Raw genomic sequence first — 13510 nt, forward strand, 5'->3', positions numbered from 1 at the left:
TGAATGGAATAGAAAAAAGTAATCATATGTCATTAGTAAACTCTCAATGAGTTCATGTATGTTTGTTTACATTTTAATACTTTCAAGGACATGTATAAACAAAATGCCTTAATTCTGCTTCCATTGTAGTCTGTTTGGTTTTGTCATGTTATGTTAACCAGGAGCAGAATTATGCCAATATAGCTTATTCTAATACTGTTCACACTAAAGCAAGGCTAATAACGATGGGGAAAACACCAATGTAAGGCTTTTCTGTTTAAGAAATAATATCAAGATTTTTTGGCTAATGATCAGAACTGCTGCGGTAATTGTAGGTCTACATTTCCTGTGCTGAAGGCTCAGTGGTCCTTCCCTCCTCTTGCTGCCCTCTCTCCCCCGTTTTTCCCTTTTTCTTCAGTAATTTTTCTATATGCAAGAGCTGCCCCCTGGAAGCCTTTCTGGAGACTTCCAAGAATTGCAGTGAAAGAGTTTTCTTGATACTTTGAGGAAAATGAGGAAAACTGGTTGTTCTGCAAAAATTTTCTACTGAACAATTCAAAATGTTTGAAGACTTGAGATGTTTCATTTTCGGTTTTCTTAAAAGCAGGTCCTCCAAAGTGGCTCTGGGATAGGTATAGGATAAACTTACTTTGCAAGTGGGAAAACCAAAGAGAAATCCCAGCATACTGTAGCTGTGCTTGTTTGTGCAGGAAATTAAAGTGATCTCTATTTCACTCAGGTCAGCTCTCAAGAGTGTACAGGAAAACCGATAATTTACTAAAGGATTTCCTTTTGGATTTCCAGTGGCATGTTTGGTTACCATGGCACTGCTGTTTTGACCTGATGAACACAGCTGCAGGGCTGGAGATTAAGTTTTAGGGGACTGGTTGTGGTTTGGGTTTTTGATTTGTGTGTTTTGTTTTGCATGCTAAAGAACTGTGGTGAGGGCTGGTGTGTTGGTTAAACTGACTTATGTAGAAACACTGCTAGAAATGTGTTTATGATGTTTAGGAAAGTATCCAAAGAGTAGTGTATCAAAACAACTGTGCTGCAAGTGTTGGAAAGGAAGAAAACTTCGTAGCCTTTACAAAGTTAAGTTACACCTTTATGGTGTTTAGTATTTCTTCATAAAAAGTTAGTTGCTGTGAACACAGCTCTCTGGAGCCTGGAAGCCTTCTTACCTCCAGGAAAGGAGTAGTATTTCAGTTTGTAGGCTATTGCATTTATAACAAATGAGTTTTGAGCACAAATTACTACGTTATTCACTGACATTCTTTACTGTGTAGCTGCGAAACAGAGCTGAGAAGCAGATCTTAAAAGCAGCATGAAAATAGATTTTATTTCAATTAGGAAGTCCTTCTGATGTTTTGTAACTAACTTGCTTCGGATCGATTTGGATGAATGTTAACACATTAATGAGTTAATTAGTACCTTCTCTTTTTGCCTTTTGGTACAGGAATCAGGAACTTAAAGACCTGGGAGAACTTGCTCCTCACTGGGACAACATGCGCAAAAGTGTAATTGCTCACTGTGATCAGATGTTGAGCATGTACCAGGATACTCTTGCGGAGCTTGGGAAGCACACAGGTAGGAATCGGTGATTTTTATGAAAACAGCCTACTGGAATTATTTCCTGAATCACACTGGATTTTGAGCAAACAAAGTTTTCTGTCTGTTTACAGTGTGCCTTTCTGCCTCTTCCTGCTGGTGTGCCCTCCCCCTGCCCAGTTTATGAGATGTTCTCTAAGGAAATGGGCATATTTGTTGTCAGTTACTAAAAAGACCTTGTTGTTGTTGCTGTTTTCTTGCTGGTGTCAGATTTCTAACACCGGTCTTCACACTCACCATCTCAAATACATGTTTTCGATGACCATTCTGCCATAATTGGTTGTTTATTCTATACTTTGTTCTATACTCTCACCATTAGGTGTTTCCACCATGGCCTTGCTCCCACAATTTTGTGTGTGTAGAGATATGATATGCATAGATGTCAGAGATAAACACTGTGCAGCCTAGAATATTTCTGAGAAAGAGATACATTACAGTTCTGAATATTGCTAAAAATAGAGGTTGAAATGATGATAGCATTTTGTGAAATATCTAGGATATGTTTATGAAGGGTTTGCAGTATTTCCTTCATTTCTTCCAGCTTTTCACATAGTTCAAACAAAATTGCTTTGTGTGTGTGCTGAGAAATGGAGCAATCAGGTTTTAGTTCATTATACATTTAAAATACATAGAATAATTTCTTCATATAGATAATTGGGTGTATTTGCTTTTATTATAATGAATCTGTTGAATTTAGTAGGTGAGACACATCTTTCTCTTTTGAAACAGGCATTAAAACTATGCTTTTATCCTTTACCCATCATCTTTTAATGCAGGACTGAGCATGGTATTTCTCGTTCCAGATTGCTCTGGGATAGTGTTCTTGGTCACAGAAAAAGAGAAATGTTGTTTTAGTGTGTGAAAAAAATCCAGTCTCTAACTGAAATTTCACCTGCTTAAATGTTTGTGGAGGAAAAAAGCTCATCTGTTGCACTAAATGATATATAATACTTTGCATTTTTTTTGGCAAATGTTTAATTTCTTAGGTTTATGATTGTTTACCATTATCAGAATATTCCAATTCTGATTTTGGCAGACTACTGTCTGATCCAGTATGGCACTTCCTATGTTTGTTTTAACTAATATCTATGTATGTGTTTTCAACGGTTTGCTAATTACATTTTGAAAGAACTCCATAAAGTATCATAAGCAAGCCAATAAATATGTATTATGAAGGAATCAATGTGATAATTATAACTTGTGGAAAAATACTGAAAGGACCTTTTGAGATTAAAAAAAATAAACAATGTCGTCTATTAAACAGAAATCTTGCAAGACCTGCATTGTACCAAGTGACTTTATAAAGCATTGGTAATGTTAAATGACCTGTCTTAACTGGGTCTTGAGAGAACTGCAGTGGACCTGGGAACTTGAGATTATTGAGGAGGACAGGACTAGAACATGTAAAAAAGAGTAGGGGCATTTATCTGAAAACGAAACAAAACGTTTCAGATAAATGAAACGTTTATAAATCAACGTTTATAAATCAACGTTGTTTGATTTATAATCAAAACAACCTAATAATTGTAGTGAAAATGAGAAATAATCAGGAGGTGTTATTCTGGGGGCCAACACTAAACCTCATTTCTTTGACAACCCTTTTTCTCCCTCTTACTAATAATTAATAATGTGTAAAATACCTGTTTGTATTTGGAAACCCCCAATTTTGCATCTTGTGTGAAAAGTCACCTGAACATTTCAGAACTTAATTTACTGTAATCAGTGGGACATGAACACATTCTAAATCCAAATAATAAACCAGTTCTTCTAATGAAAACAATATTTACTTTTAACCCTGAACTACAGTGTGTTTATTCTTATCAAATCACATTTATATTAAATGATAAATCCTCTGGGTAGTGATTGTTTTTTTAAAATTGTTCCGTACAGGTTAATTATAAAGTGGGAGGGGAGGTAGAATTTATTCTGAATGCTTATGTAGAACTAGGCTGAAACCTCAAATCTACATTTTGGTCCTGTAGGCAATGTAGCATTTGGCTGCCCAAAAGTAAAACAAAATCTAAACCAGGTTTTTTCATGTATTTCTACTGTCCATTATTTGCCTTTAACCAGTTTTTTTTTTTCTGCCTAGATCCTTTGCAACAAGTAATTGCAATTCTCTGTGTAACAAAGATTAATTTTCCTACATAAAGTTTTAAGAATTTTGTCTCTACTGCCTTTTTTTTTTTCCAAAGGAACAGGGTGGATGGTGGATAAAATTCATTGCTGTTCCAAGATGACTTGGTTTCTCTTCCACTCCCATTCGTGACGGTTCTTCTCTATAAAGAGTACACATTATAAGTTTAAAAAACAAGGTTATAGTCTTTTATAAGAAAAGCAAGCCAGACATATATTTGACTTAATACTATAGTTGCACAAATAGTTATGTTGAGAGAACATAGTAGAGACTGGAAATTGAAGTACTCAAAAAGTGGAAATTGTGAAGATTAGGGATGTGAGCACAACTTTAATTTAGACTTTTCAGGTCACATATTTCAACACATGCCAAAAAAGATTTTGCTTTTCAGTTCAATCTGTACAGGCATCTTACTTTGTCTTAGGCAGGAATGTGATATGTTATTGAAGTCCATTTCACAGTTCCTCTTTAGGTGGATGTCAGATGAAGGTTGTATCTGTATTCTGATATTTCCTAACTTTGAAGAGTTTAATCTTGCAGTAATAATGACAAGAACTGTTTTAATAGAGGGAGTGTAGTTATTTTAGTACTTAAATATAACTTTTTTTAGTACTTAAATACAACTTACCAAGTTACTTAAAAACAGACAAATTATACTGAAAGTTAGTGTGCTGTTTTAAAGGTAAATGGGCAAGGGAAATGAACCCAACTCAAAAGCAATTATAAGTCAGTATAACAATTTAATAAAAATAATACAATAAATACAATTACACAGACAAACAATTGGTTTTAACCCACAAACCCCAGCTGTATAACCCAGCACCCTGGGGCATGAACAGGGTGGTATTCATTGGGCCCCCCTCCCCATGATGAGCCCCACGTGGTCCCCCTGAGTCCAAACGTAAAAGGAGAGGGAAAACCTGTTGGTGAGAGCACTGGTTGCAGTCTGGTTGAGGGTGGTGATCATAGTCCAGTTGGGAGTGGTGGTCTCAGCCTGGTTGAGATTAGTGGTTGCAGTCCAGTCCAAGTTCCAATCCTTCTCTGGATCCCACAAGTGGTACAGAAATCCCAAAACCTCAAGATTATATATCCTCAGGTTCAGGCAGGAATGCCCAGTACCTCGCTCAGGGCAGGGAGTTCCACAATGGGTGTGAGGACAGGAACATCCTCCTATCTCACAGGCCTCTTAACACCCAGTTTATAGCCTGAGGATCCAGGTGTGCTCTGGGCAGATGGTGTAAATGGTTCATTGATAACAGTTTCTGGGAAATGCCATGGAAGGCTATAGAATACACAGTTTTGGGTTACACCCACACAGCGATGAACTGGTCCCAGCTGTTCTAACTAGGACAGTCAGTTTTATGGTATGGATGCTATTGGCAAATTCATGGATCTCATACCTGAGCAAATGTAATAATTGATAGCAGGTGAGTGGTTCTTATACCGTAGGTTTCTGGCACTGGATGGAAAGGATTCCTTGCTTCGCAGGTCTTCCCTGAAAAGAGGAGTAACAAGACTCAGCGATGCTGCATGTGTTCTGCTCCTGCTCAGGACAGAAGTGTACTCCTGAGAGCAGGCTCTCCTCCTATTCTCCCTCCTACTCTTCTTTTACCTGTCCATTTAAATCTGCTGCCATCATATTCTCCTCTTAGTCAGCCAGCATTTCCTTGTCTCAGGTCTCAGTTATTGTTCCTTAAGCTTTCATCTTGGTCTCAGCTGAATTCTCACAAATAATCTGTGCCCTTTCTGTTTTCTTTTCTAATTACTTACAGTCTCCTTGCCTGCACTACTCTCATTTCTTTCCTGATAGTTTCAGCTCCCTTCCCTACCCCCCTAATTGTCTTTCTGTGCTTTCCAGATGCAGGTTTCCCACTGCACCGTCAACAGCTCCTGGTTTCACTCTGCATCCCCAGCTTTCCTGTCTGATCTGAAGCTTTGACTCCTGTCAATTGCTTTTCTTCCTACCTTTGCTCTTCATCTGTGTTAAATAATTAATTTAAGTTACTAAGGTTAGGGAACAGCCTAAGCATGCTTGATTGGTCTGGAGCATCACTGGTGCTCTCTGGCAGTGTGATTTGCGTGGGGAGGCTCAATGCTTAGTCCTCTTGGAATCTGTGGCACTTTCAACAGATAAACCCTAGCAAATCTTGATTGAGCAGGTCCAAAAGAAGAATTTCAAATATTTCTTTTACCTTTTTGTTTGTTTCTGTCTTTCAAGAAACAGTTGAACCTTGGCAAAAATTATTTAAAAATTCTGTCGGCATCAGAGGAATTTTAGCTCTAATGATTAATAGTTGACAAAATGATAGGATGCTGAAAAAATGGTCTGAGTAAATGTTGCGCTGCCTGAGTGAGAAGACAAGACCACCTCTCTTTCTTAATCTACACCCTTTTATTTTGTATGTATTCTGTATCAAATATCTCCAAGCAAATTTTGTTTTCATACTGTCAGACTTTTAATTATATTTCTTTATACCACCATAGAGTTACTCATAGTCTCATACTTTTGAAATATGCAGCCAGATTTTTTTTTCTTATGATTCTCGCTTTTTAGAAAGAAAACTAATTTACAGCTTTCCTTAAGATAGTTCGTGTTTCTTTATTTGAGCTTTCTAGGAAGAGTGCATAGCCTAGTCAATATAATACTTCTGTTTGAAGAAAAAAAACATTACTTGGCAAAGATGTGATGCCATCATAGCTCAGCACCCTTGTGTTTTCAGCACAGAATAAACATAATGCACGTTAACTGCGATGTTGTTCCAGCAGACTGCAGACTGATTTCAGACAGCAGGAAAAAATATCTGTCACCTAGAATAAAAAATTAGATTGTTCTGTGAATTAAAAGCTGGTTTGCTGCTTCCAGTATGGATACATGCTGAGACTCAGTTAGTGAACCATTCATCTCCTGATATACAATTACACATTAAAAGGAAATTAAAGAAGACTCTTCACATACAAGTATTGTCCTTGCATTAAAAAGAAGACAAAACATCTGTGTGTTTAAGATAATGATTCTTTAAACTTTTGGTTTTTTTCAGGTTCTTCCTTCAAATCAAGCTGTAGCAAAGGAGAAAAAACACTAGAATTCATCCCAATAAATCTTCATCTGCAAAGAATGCATGTGCATAGTCCTCGATTGAAAGGTAAAGTATATTCTGCAGAGAAATTCTCCAAGTATGACGAAGTGTGCTTTGAAATACAGTTAAATTTGCAACTGAGAGGTATGGCTTCCATTTTAGCCCTTTTCAGGATGTAAATGCCTTTATATATCCAATTTCAATGGTGAGCTGGACACGCTTTCAGGTAAAACTTAAAACCACAGCAGAACTGAAAGGTGTGTTGTCTAGAGAGTTGAATCTCAGCCATTTTGAATTTTTACCTTAGTGGTAAAAGACTGGCAACAGTCCTGTTAAACTCTGTAAGTGGGACATAAAGGTGCTACAGAAAAAAGGCATGGAAAGTAATAGTATTAAATTAATTTTTTTGAGATAAATTTGTGTGCAATGTGGACTTACATGGATTTGGAAGAATGCTGAGGAGAAAAGAATATCACAAGAAATACAGTGACTTTTAAAGAAAATTCTGAGATTTGTTTCGTATTACATGCGTTTTGCCAGTCAGTGAAGATTGGTACAGTATTAGCTTGATTGTAAGATTCTTGGAGTATGGCTTGATACAGAAGTTTTCTTGTATAATTAGATTGTTCCTTGTGGTTTGTGTTTATTTGGTGACTATTTGTTTTTTAAATAAAATCAAAATCAAATTTCCAAATTCATTATTTAAAAGTCTCTGCTGCTGTACAGTTTTTCCACTTTGTCTAATGGGCTCTATAAAGTTGTGGTTATTTCCTGCTGAGTTTCTTTTTTTTTTTTCTTTTTTTAGTTTAATTGGTTTGGTTTGGTTTTTTTTGTGTATGTGCATCTATGTGGAACCTGTTGGGTTTCCTGAAGGGTTTAATTTCATTCTCTTATGCCTGTGCATCTGCTTCTAAAACCAAAGCTTTCAGTTTTGACTGCCGTTTGCAAAATTTCTGTAGCAACTGAGTATGTACTCAGTTGAGGGCCACAATAGGTAAATCATAAGGTAGGTAGGTAAATCATAAGGTCAAGGAAGTGACCAACTTGCCCATCCTCCCCATTCCACTACAAATTCTGAAACTGCACCAAGCCATACTGCTGCTGAGGTTGACCAGAAACCCTGAGACTGAGCTGAAATTTAGGAATCAGGTCAGAAGTTAAAGCTGTGCAAGGAATTTCTCTGCCTCATCTTCTGAAGCCACAAGTTTTGGATCCTGACTGTGGATCTTGCAAAACTAAGGAGTGGTTAACTAAATTCCTTTTAAGTTCTTTTCTAAAAATAAATTCTGGGGATGCTGTGCTCATTTTGTTCCCGTGACACTTCAAGGAAATAAGTAAATTCAGAATGTATGTTCACTGAAATGTATTGGTAACCTATGCATGGTTAAAAATATTCTGTTGTAGCAGTGCAGAACTAATACTGTCATGATTCATCCTGACACACTGCACAATGTTCAGTAAGATTCACATCCTACTCGGGCATCAGCTTAATTTTTCATTGTGATCCATAATGTCAGTGTGATGTAAAAGCCAGTCTTAACTCTCTTGTTTTAAGATGGCTTTTTTTCCCCCCTCTCCAGTTTGCCACCAGAGAGAGTGATAGAGCACAGTACAACACTTTTCCTTCTAGACATTTCTGGGATGTAGTCACCAGCCTAGGTGATGTGAGTTGCATTAAGGACAGTATTACTTCTAAACTTAATATATCCTATTTCTTATACAGCGTTACCCTGTGCCACAAAAGCATTTGCTCAGTGTTAAGTGAAAACATCCTTACTGATGTTGCTGACAATACTGCAAACTTCTAATACCTCCTGGAAAGGGGAATAATTTTCTGTAATGTCGTCTGTGATGCTTTTTAATAGATAATTTCATTGCTGCTACTTGCATATAATTTTTAGCAGCATCCTTTACAGATAAAAGATTATACTGATACATACATGTGGCCAAATCATAGCACAGTGAATAATTTGTTGACAAATTGAGATCTGTTAAATTTGCTGTCACTGTACAAACACGGAAATTACACTCTGTAAGGTTTTGGCCTTATTAATACACTCTACATCTAAGCAGATTGTAAAAGTGATAATCACAAACAGTGATTATAGCAGTATTATACTGTGTGAGGCTGATGTTCATCCACTTCCAAGTTGGAACATAGGGACTTCCAATTGTCTGTTAGATACTGTATTTGTTCAATATTTTGTTATTTCTTTTACTAAACAGCAGTGCCTCCAAACATTTTAACAAGATGGGCATTTATAGTGACATAATGTGACAGCACAGATTTTAATTTAATTTAATGTTTTGAAGTTAATTAGTTAACTCAAAAGCATTTTTAGGTTTGTAATGGTGACCAGAACCTTAATACTATGTCTTCTCAAGAAAACCTCTCTGGGAACAGGACACTGTATGGTTATTTGCTAAATAAAAAAATGTGGAAAGAAATATGACACTTAATCACTCATAACTTTTACAGTACTTGAGTTTTGGTTTTTATGCATTTTCTCTTTTCTCCTCCAAAATCACTTTGCTTGGGGCACATAGTTAATCCATAATCTAAAAGGGTACAGAAAGAGATAAGTTAGAATTGTCTTCTAAATCTGGAACTTTGTTTAAATTATGAAACTCTCCCTTTGTTATTTAACTAATGTTCACTGTGTCTTGTGTTAGATATGTACAGTTTGAACAGTTTTTAGCAGTTGCCCATCAATCTGGAGTAGGCAGCACTTTTACATCAAGTTGGTCTTTCTCATCTCATGCTTTGCTTGGAATATATCAAAAGGTACCTGGAATATAACCAAGAGACTGACAAGGGAGGAAGGAGAATAAAAAAACAAAGCATGTAAACATTGTCAGAGGTGGCCATTCTACAGGCTGATGGGCCATAAAACTCTAATTAACTCTTACACTGTCAGATGTCTTAATTTTGGCAATGCAAGATGGGTTTTAATCCCATCTATCGTGTTTATGCACGTTGATACATGATATTTTTTTGTTTGACATGTTTAATAACAGGTTGACTTTTAATGAACTTTGATTTGGGTTGTTATTGGGTACTGACATGGAATAGAAAATACCTGTCTGTTTAACCTTCCAGTAGGAACAACTTTGAGAAAAATACTATTTCCTTAAGGGATAACTGTATCCGTATCCATTTGATAAATACCACATTTGGCACTGTTCATCATACTGCAGGAGTTAAATTTATACATCAGCATAGCTTTGCTTTTGCCCCTGTTTATACGTTGTGTGCTTGTTTCAGATAAATTTGGTGAAGTGAAATGATTTTTATTTTGCACCTTGCCAGTGTGGGACACTCACTGCCTCCTGTGAAGGCAAGCAGGTTTGCTTCAAATTCGAAGATTGGGCTGTTCTTGACAATATGATACCACTCATATGGCTCTCTGCTGCATTTTAAGCTCTGTCTTCAGTGCAGAGACGTGTCAGCAGTGGTTGCTCTTGCAGTGGGTGACGGCTCTGAGTTACTGGAGCACTTCTGTACCAGTGCACTGATGCTGACACTGCATGTCCTTCAGAAGGAGCTCCACTGATGTGTAAGTGGAGCACATCACAAGGCATTCCTCCCAAGCCTTGCAGCACTCTCCAGTGTACTGTGCTCTTGAAAGTGGCAGAGAGATTGCCCTGTGCCCCTCACCAGAGCTGTAGAGGTTTTCTCCTCCTCTGCCATCCTCACTCTCCTGTGCTCACTTACATGAGGTGGGTGCTCAGCTGCGCTGCCTGTGTTTATGTCTCAAACAGCTGCTCTTTGACCATGCTGAGAAGTGGCCACAGGATGAATGAGAGGGGGGGTAAATCCCCCCTCCAAAGTAATTATCAGCAGGGTCACCGTTTATTTTTAAAACAGAGCCAGAACCAGGCTTTATTCTTTTAAATGTTTTCCTGTAATTTTATCAGTTGCTTGTAAACATATTCAGAACCCATTATTCAGTTAACCTGATGAGTTCATCTCTTATTTTGGTTTCAAGCAACTATTGTTTTAAGCAAGAGAACACTTATTGTCAAGTACTGATGGAGCTCTAATAGTCCAAGATTATGTATTATGGATAAATCTCTATTAAGACCTGAAAGAATGGGCTATTTAAGAATCTTGAAGCTCACCTTAGGCTAATGAAATTATGTCACTTCTCCTTTTAAGTGGAAATTGAAGAGTTACCAATTCATTAGAGTTCAAATCAATTTGAGCAAATATCTTCTGAGAGTCAGCTCTGGAAGTAAAGCATAGTTCATTAACTGAATCATTTGTACAGTGTTCTTGCTTCTAGGGATATTTATCATCAGAATACAAGAAAAGTTCTATTTTAGGAGAGGACTAGATTTTAATTTACATGGCAAGCTTCCTTGATGAATAAAGCAGTTCATAAAAAACATCCTTTAATAGTTCCCTTAGAAGGGCATTTTAAGAATGAGGCATTCCAAACTGTATTTTTATAATTGCAGTAAGCTTGGGTACAAAACAGGTACTGCTTAGTTCAGATGTAAATTTAAACTTTGAAGAAATAATTATTGCGGTTTGGGATGTAATTAAATCTTCATCTCTGCCCTGATAATCAATCACAGGCTCCTTTTAAAAAGATATTTCATCTCTAGTTCCGTAAGCATATATCCACACAAAAAGTTCATCCTGTATGTCATAAGACATCAGGTATATACAGAGAGCAGCAACACTTTGTTGTCTCAGCAAGAATTTCAGTAGTATGGTTTTATTTCCTATTCTGGTAGCTTTTCAGCTGAAAACAACTGACTTTGTGTTCATAAATACTTAGAAAAAGTAAGTTGTTGTCATAAAGCAGGTCTTTTCAATTTAGCGTTAAACGGCATTATATCTGGAAGTCCATTAACATTAAATCCAAACAAATCCAAACTAGAAAAGAAGTAGAGATTTTTACTAGTCTGATTGACTTCTCTGGGAATGCAGTGAATTCATTGTCACTTGAAGTCTTTAAATCAAGATTAGATACCTTAAAAAAAGAGATGCCTTCACTCAACCACGAGACATAAGCTTGATGCAGGAATCATTAACTGTAAATCTGTAGTTTCTATTATTCAGAGAGTCAGACTATTCCCTTTTAATGGTCTCTTTTGATTCTAAAATGCTTGAATCTGTGCATCTCAACATGACTACAAGTTAAATAATGAAAGGGGTAATAAAGTGAAATGCACAAAGGGCCAATTTACTTGGCAGCTTTGTAAACTGCAGAGCTAGAATATTGTTCTACACTGCAGCATATAATTTAGATGTAGCCATAAATCAGGTGAACTTTCTAGGGTGTGCAGGTGGCTATATGGAAAGACTGATTAGCTCTTGGACCTCCTTGAGACATGGATTATCAATTATTCCTTGGAAATAATGTAGACTTACTGTCCTCATGTTTTGTGGAGTAGATGTCATAGTGTTGTCATGCCTTGGGGACAGGCACATTCAAATTTCTGCGTTTGTCTGCTCCCATTCCAGATGCTTTGTATGATGTCATCACCGTGGGAGCTCCAGCAGCGCATTTCCAAGGATTTAAGAATGGTGGTCTCCGGAAACTGCTGAGTAAATTTGAGGCAGAAAGAAGAAAGTAAGTGTTCTTTCAAGTAGCTAGGAAAATATCGTTAAAGTTGCATTAAAATGTTATGAGCTCACTGAATAACAAAACAGTTTACCCTCCTGAATGCATGGAAGCTTAAAATCTAGTAGGATTGGACATTGCATTCATCAAATATTTCCTTTATCTTTCCTGCTTTGTTAGACTACAAAATTGAAGCGCAGCCTACTTTTAGAGTTAAGACTTTTTTTTAATAAAGGAAATTACCTCAAACTGCATCACGGGAGGTTCAGGTTGGACATCAGGAAGAATTTCCTTATGGAAAGGGTTATCATGCATGGGAATGGGCTTCCCAGGGAAGTGGTGGAGTCAACGTCCCTGTAAGTGTTTATGAAACAACAGCAGTTGGTGATGTGGTGGTGTTCAGTCAAAGGTTGGACTCGATGAACTTGGAGGTCTTTTCCAGTCTTAATGATTCTATGATTCAAAATTTTGAATTTTTTTTCACATATTTCAGAAAGCTTGAGGTATATCAGTGCTTGAAAACATGCTGTTCAAAATGAGGTATGTCTTTGGCAATTCTTGCGCTAAGAGGAACATAGCTATAGACAATTTTTCAATACAGAAACAGTAGCTTAAAGTAGTATCTCTACTTCTGGCAGCCCTGAGCATATGTTAAGAAAAAATATTTTTAGTGCAGCTGTGAAATAAGTAAGAAACTCTTCTTATTCATCAGAAAGCCAAAATAAGACTAAGAAAAAATAAAGTTTACATTTCATTGCTGTACTCAAATGCTTTGTTAACTGCTGAACACGTACAAAAGTGTTAGTTGCATATTTTGCTAACTAAGAATTGGATGTGTTTGTTGCTATGGCTGTTAAGATTTTCAAGCAGCCACAGCTGTCCCTGGCAGCACCCGTAGTTGTGACTGCTCAGTTCTTCAGCTAACAGTGCCAACCCCATGCAATCAGTGTCACAGCATTTGAAAGAGAATGCAGGAAGGACTCTGATTTAAATCATCATGGTGCTCCATAGAAAATGAATTCTATTGTATTCAGTGCTCAAAAAGCTTCGTAGGTACAATATCATAAAGAATTAAAAGGGAAATCATAAAAATCTAATGTTGACTTCTAGGTTGAATAGCAGTTGGCATCAAT

At 36.9% G+C, this 13510-nt stretch overlaps 1 protein-coding gene across 11 annotated transcripts in view; it reads left to right on the forward strand.

Moving 5' to 3' along the window:
• The window catches only part of INPP4B (inositol polyphosphate-4-phosphatase type II B), a 373198-nt gene that overhangs the window by 276486 nt on the left and 83202 nt on the right, over nucleotides 1–13510 (forward strand). For all 11 annotated transcript variants that reach the window (XM_017820365.1, XM_017820368.1, XM_017820366.1 and 8 more), the window contains 3 exons: nucleotides 1436–1566; nucleotides 6763–6867; nucleotides 12278–12386. In XM_017820365.1, coding sequence (XP_017675854.1) covers nucleotides 1436–1566; nucleotides 6763–6867; nucleotides 12278–12386 — 345 coding nt within the window. The remainder of the gene's footprint in view (nucleotides 1–1435; nucleotides 1567–6762; nucleotides 6868–12277; nucleotides 12387–13510) is intronic.

The sequence above is a fragment of the Lepidothrix coronata genome, unplaced genomic scaffold (genome assembly GCF_001604755.1).
Source record: "Lepidothrix coronata isolate B3197 unplaced genomic scaffold, Lepidothrix_coronata-1.0 Scaffold82, whole genome shotgun sequence".
Lineage (NCBI taxonomy): Eukaryota > Metazoa > Chordata > Aves > Passeriformes > Pipridae > Lepidothrix > Lepidothrix coronata.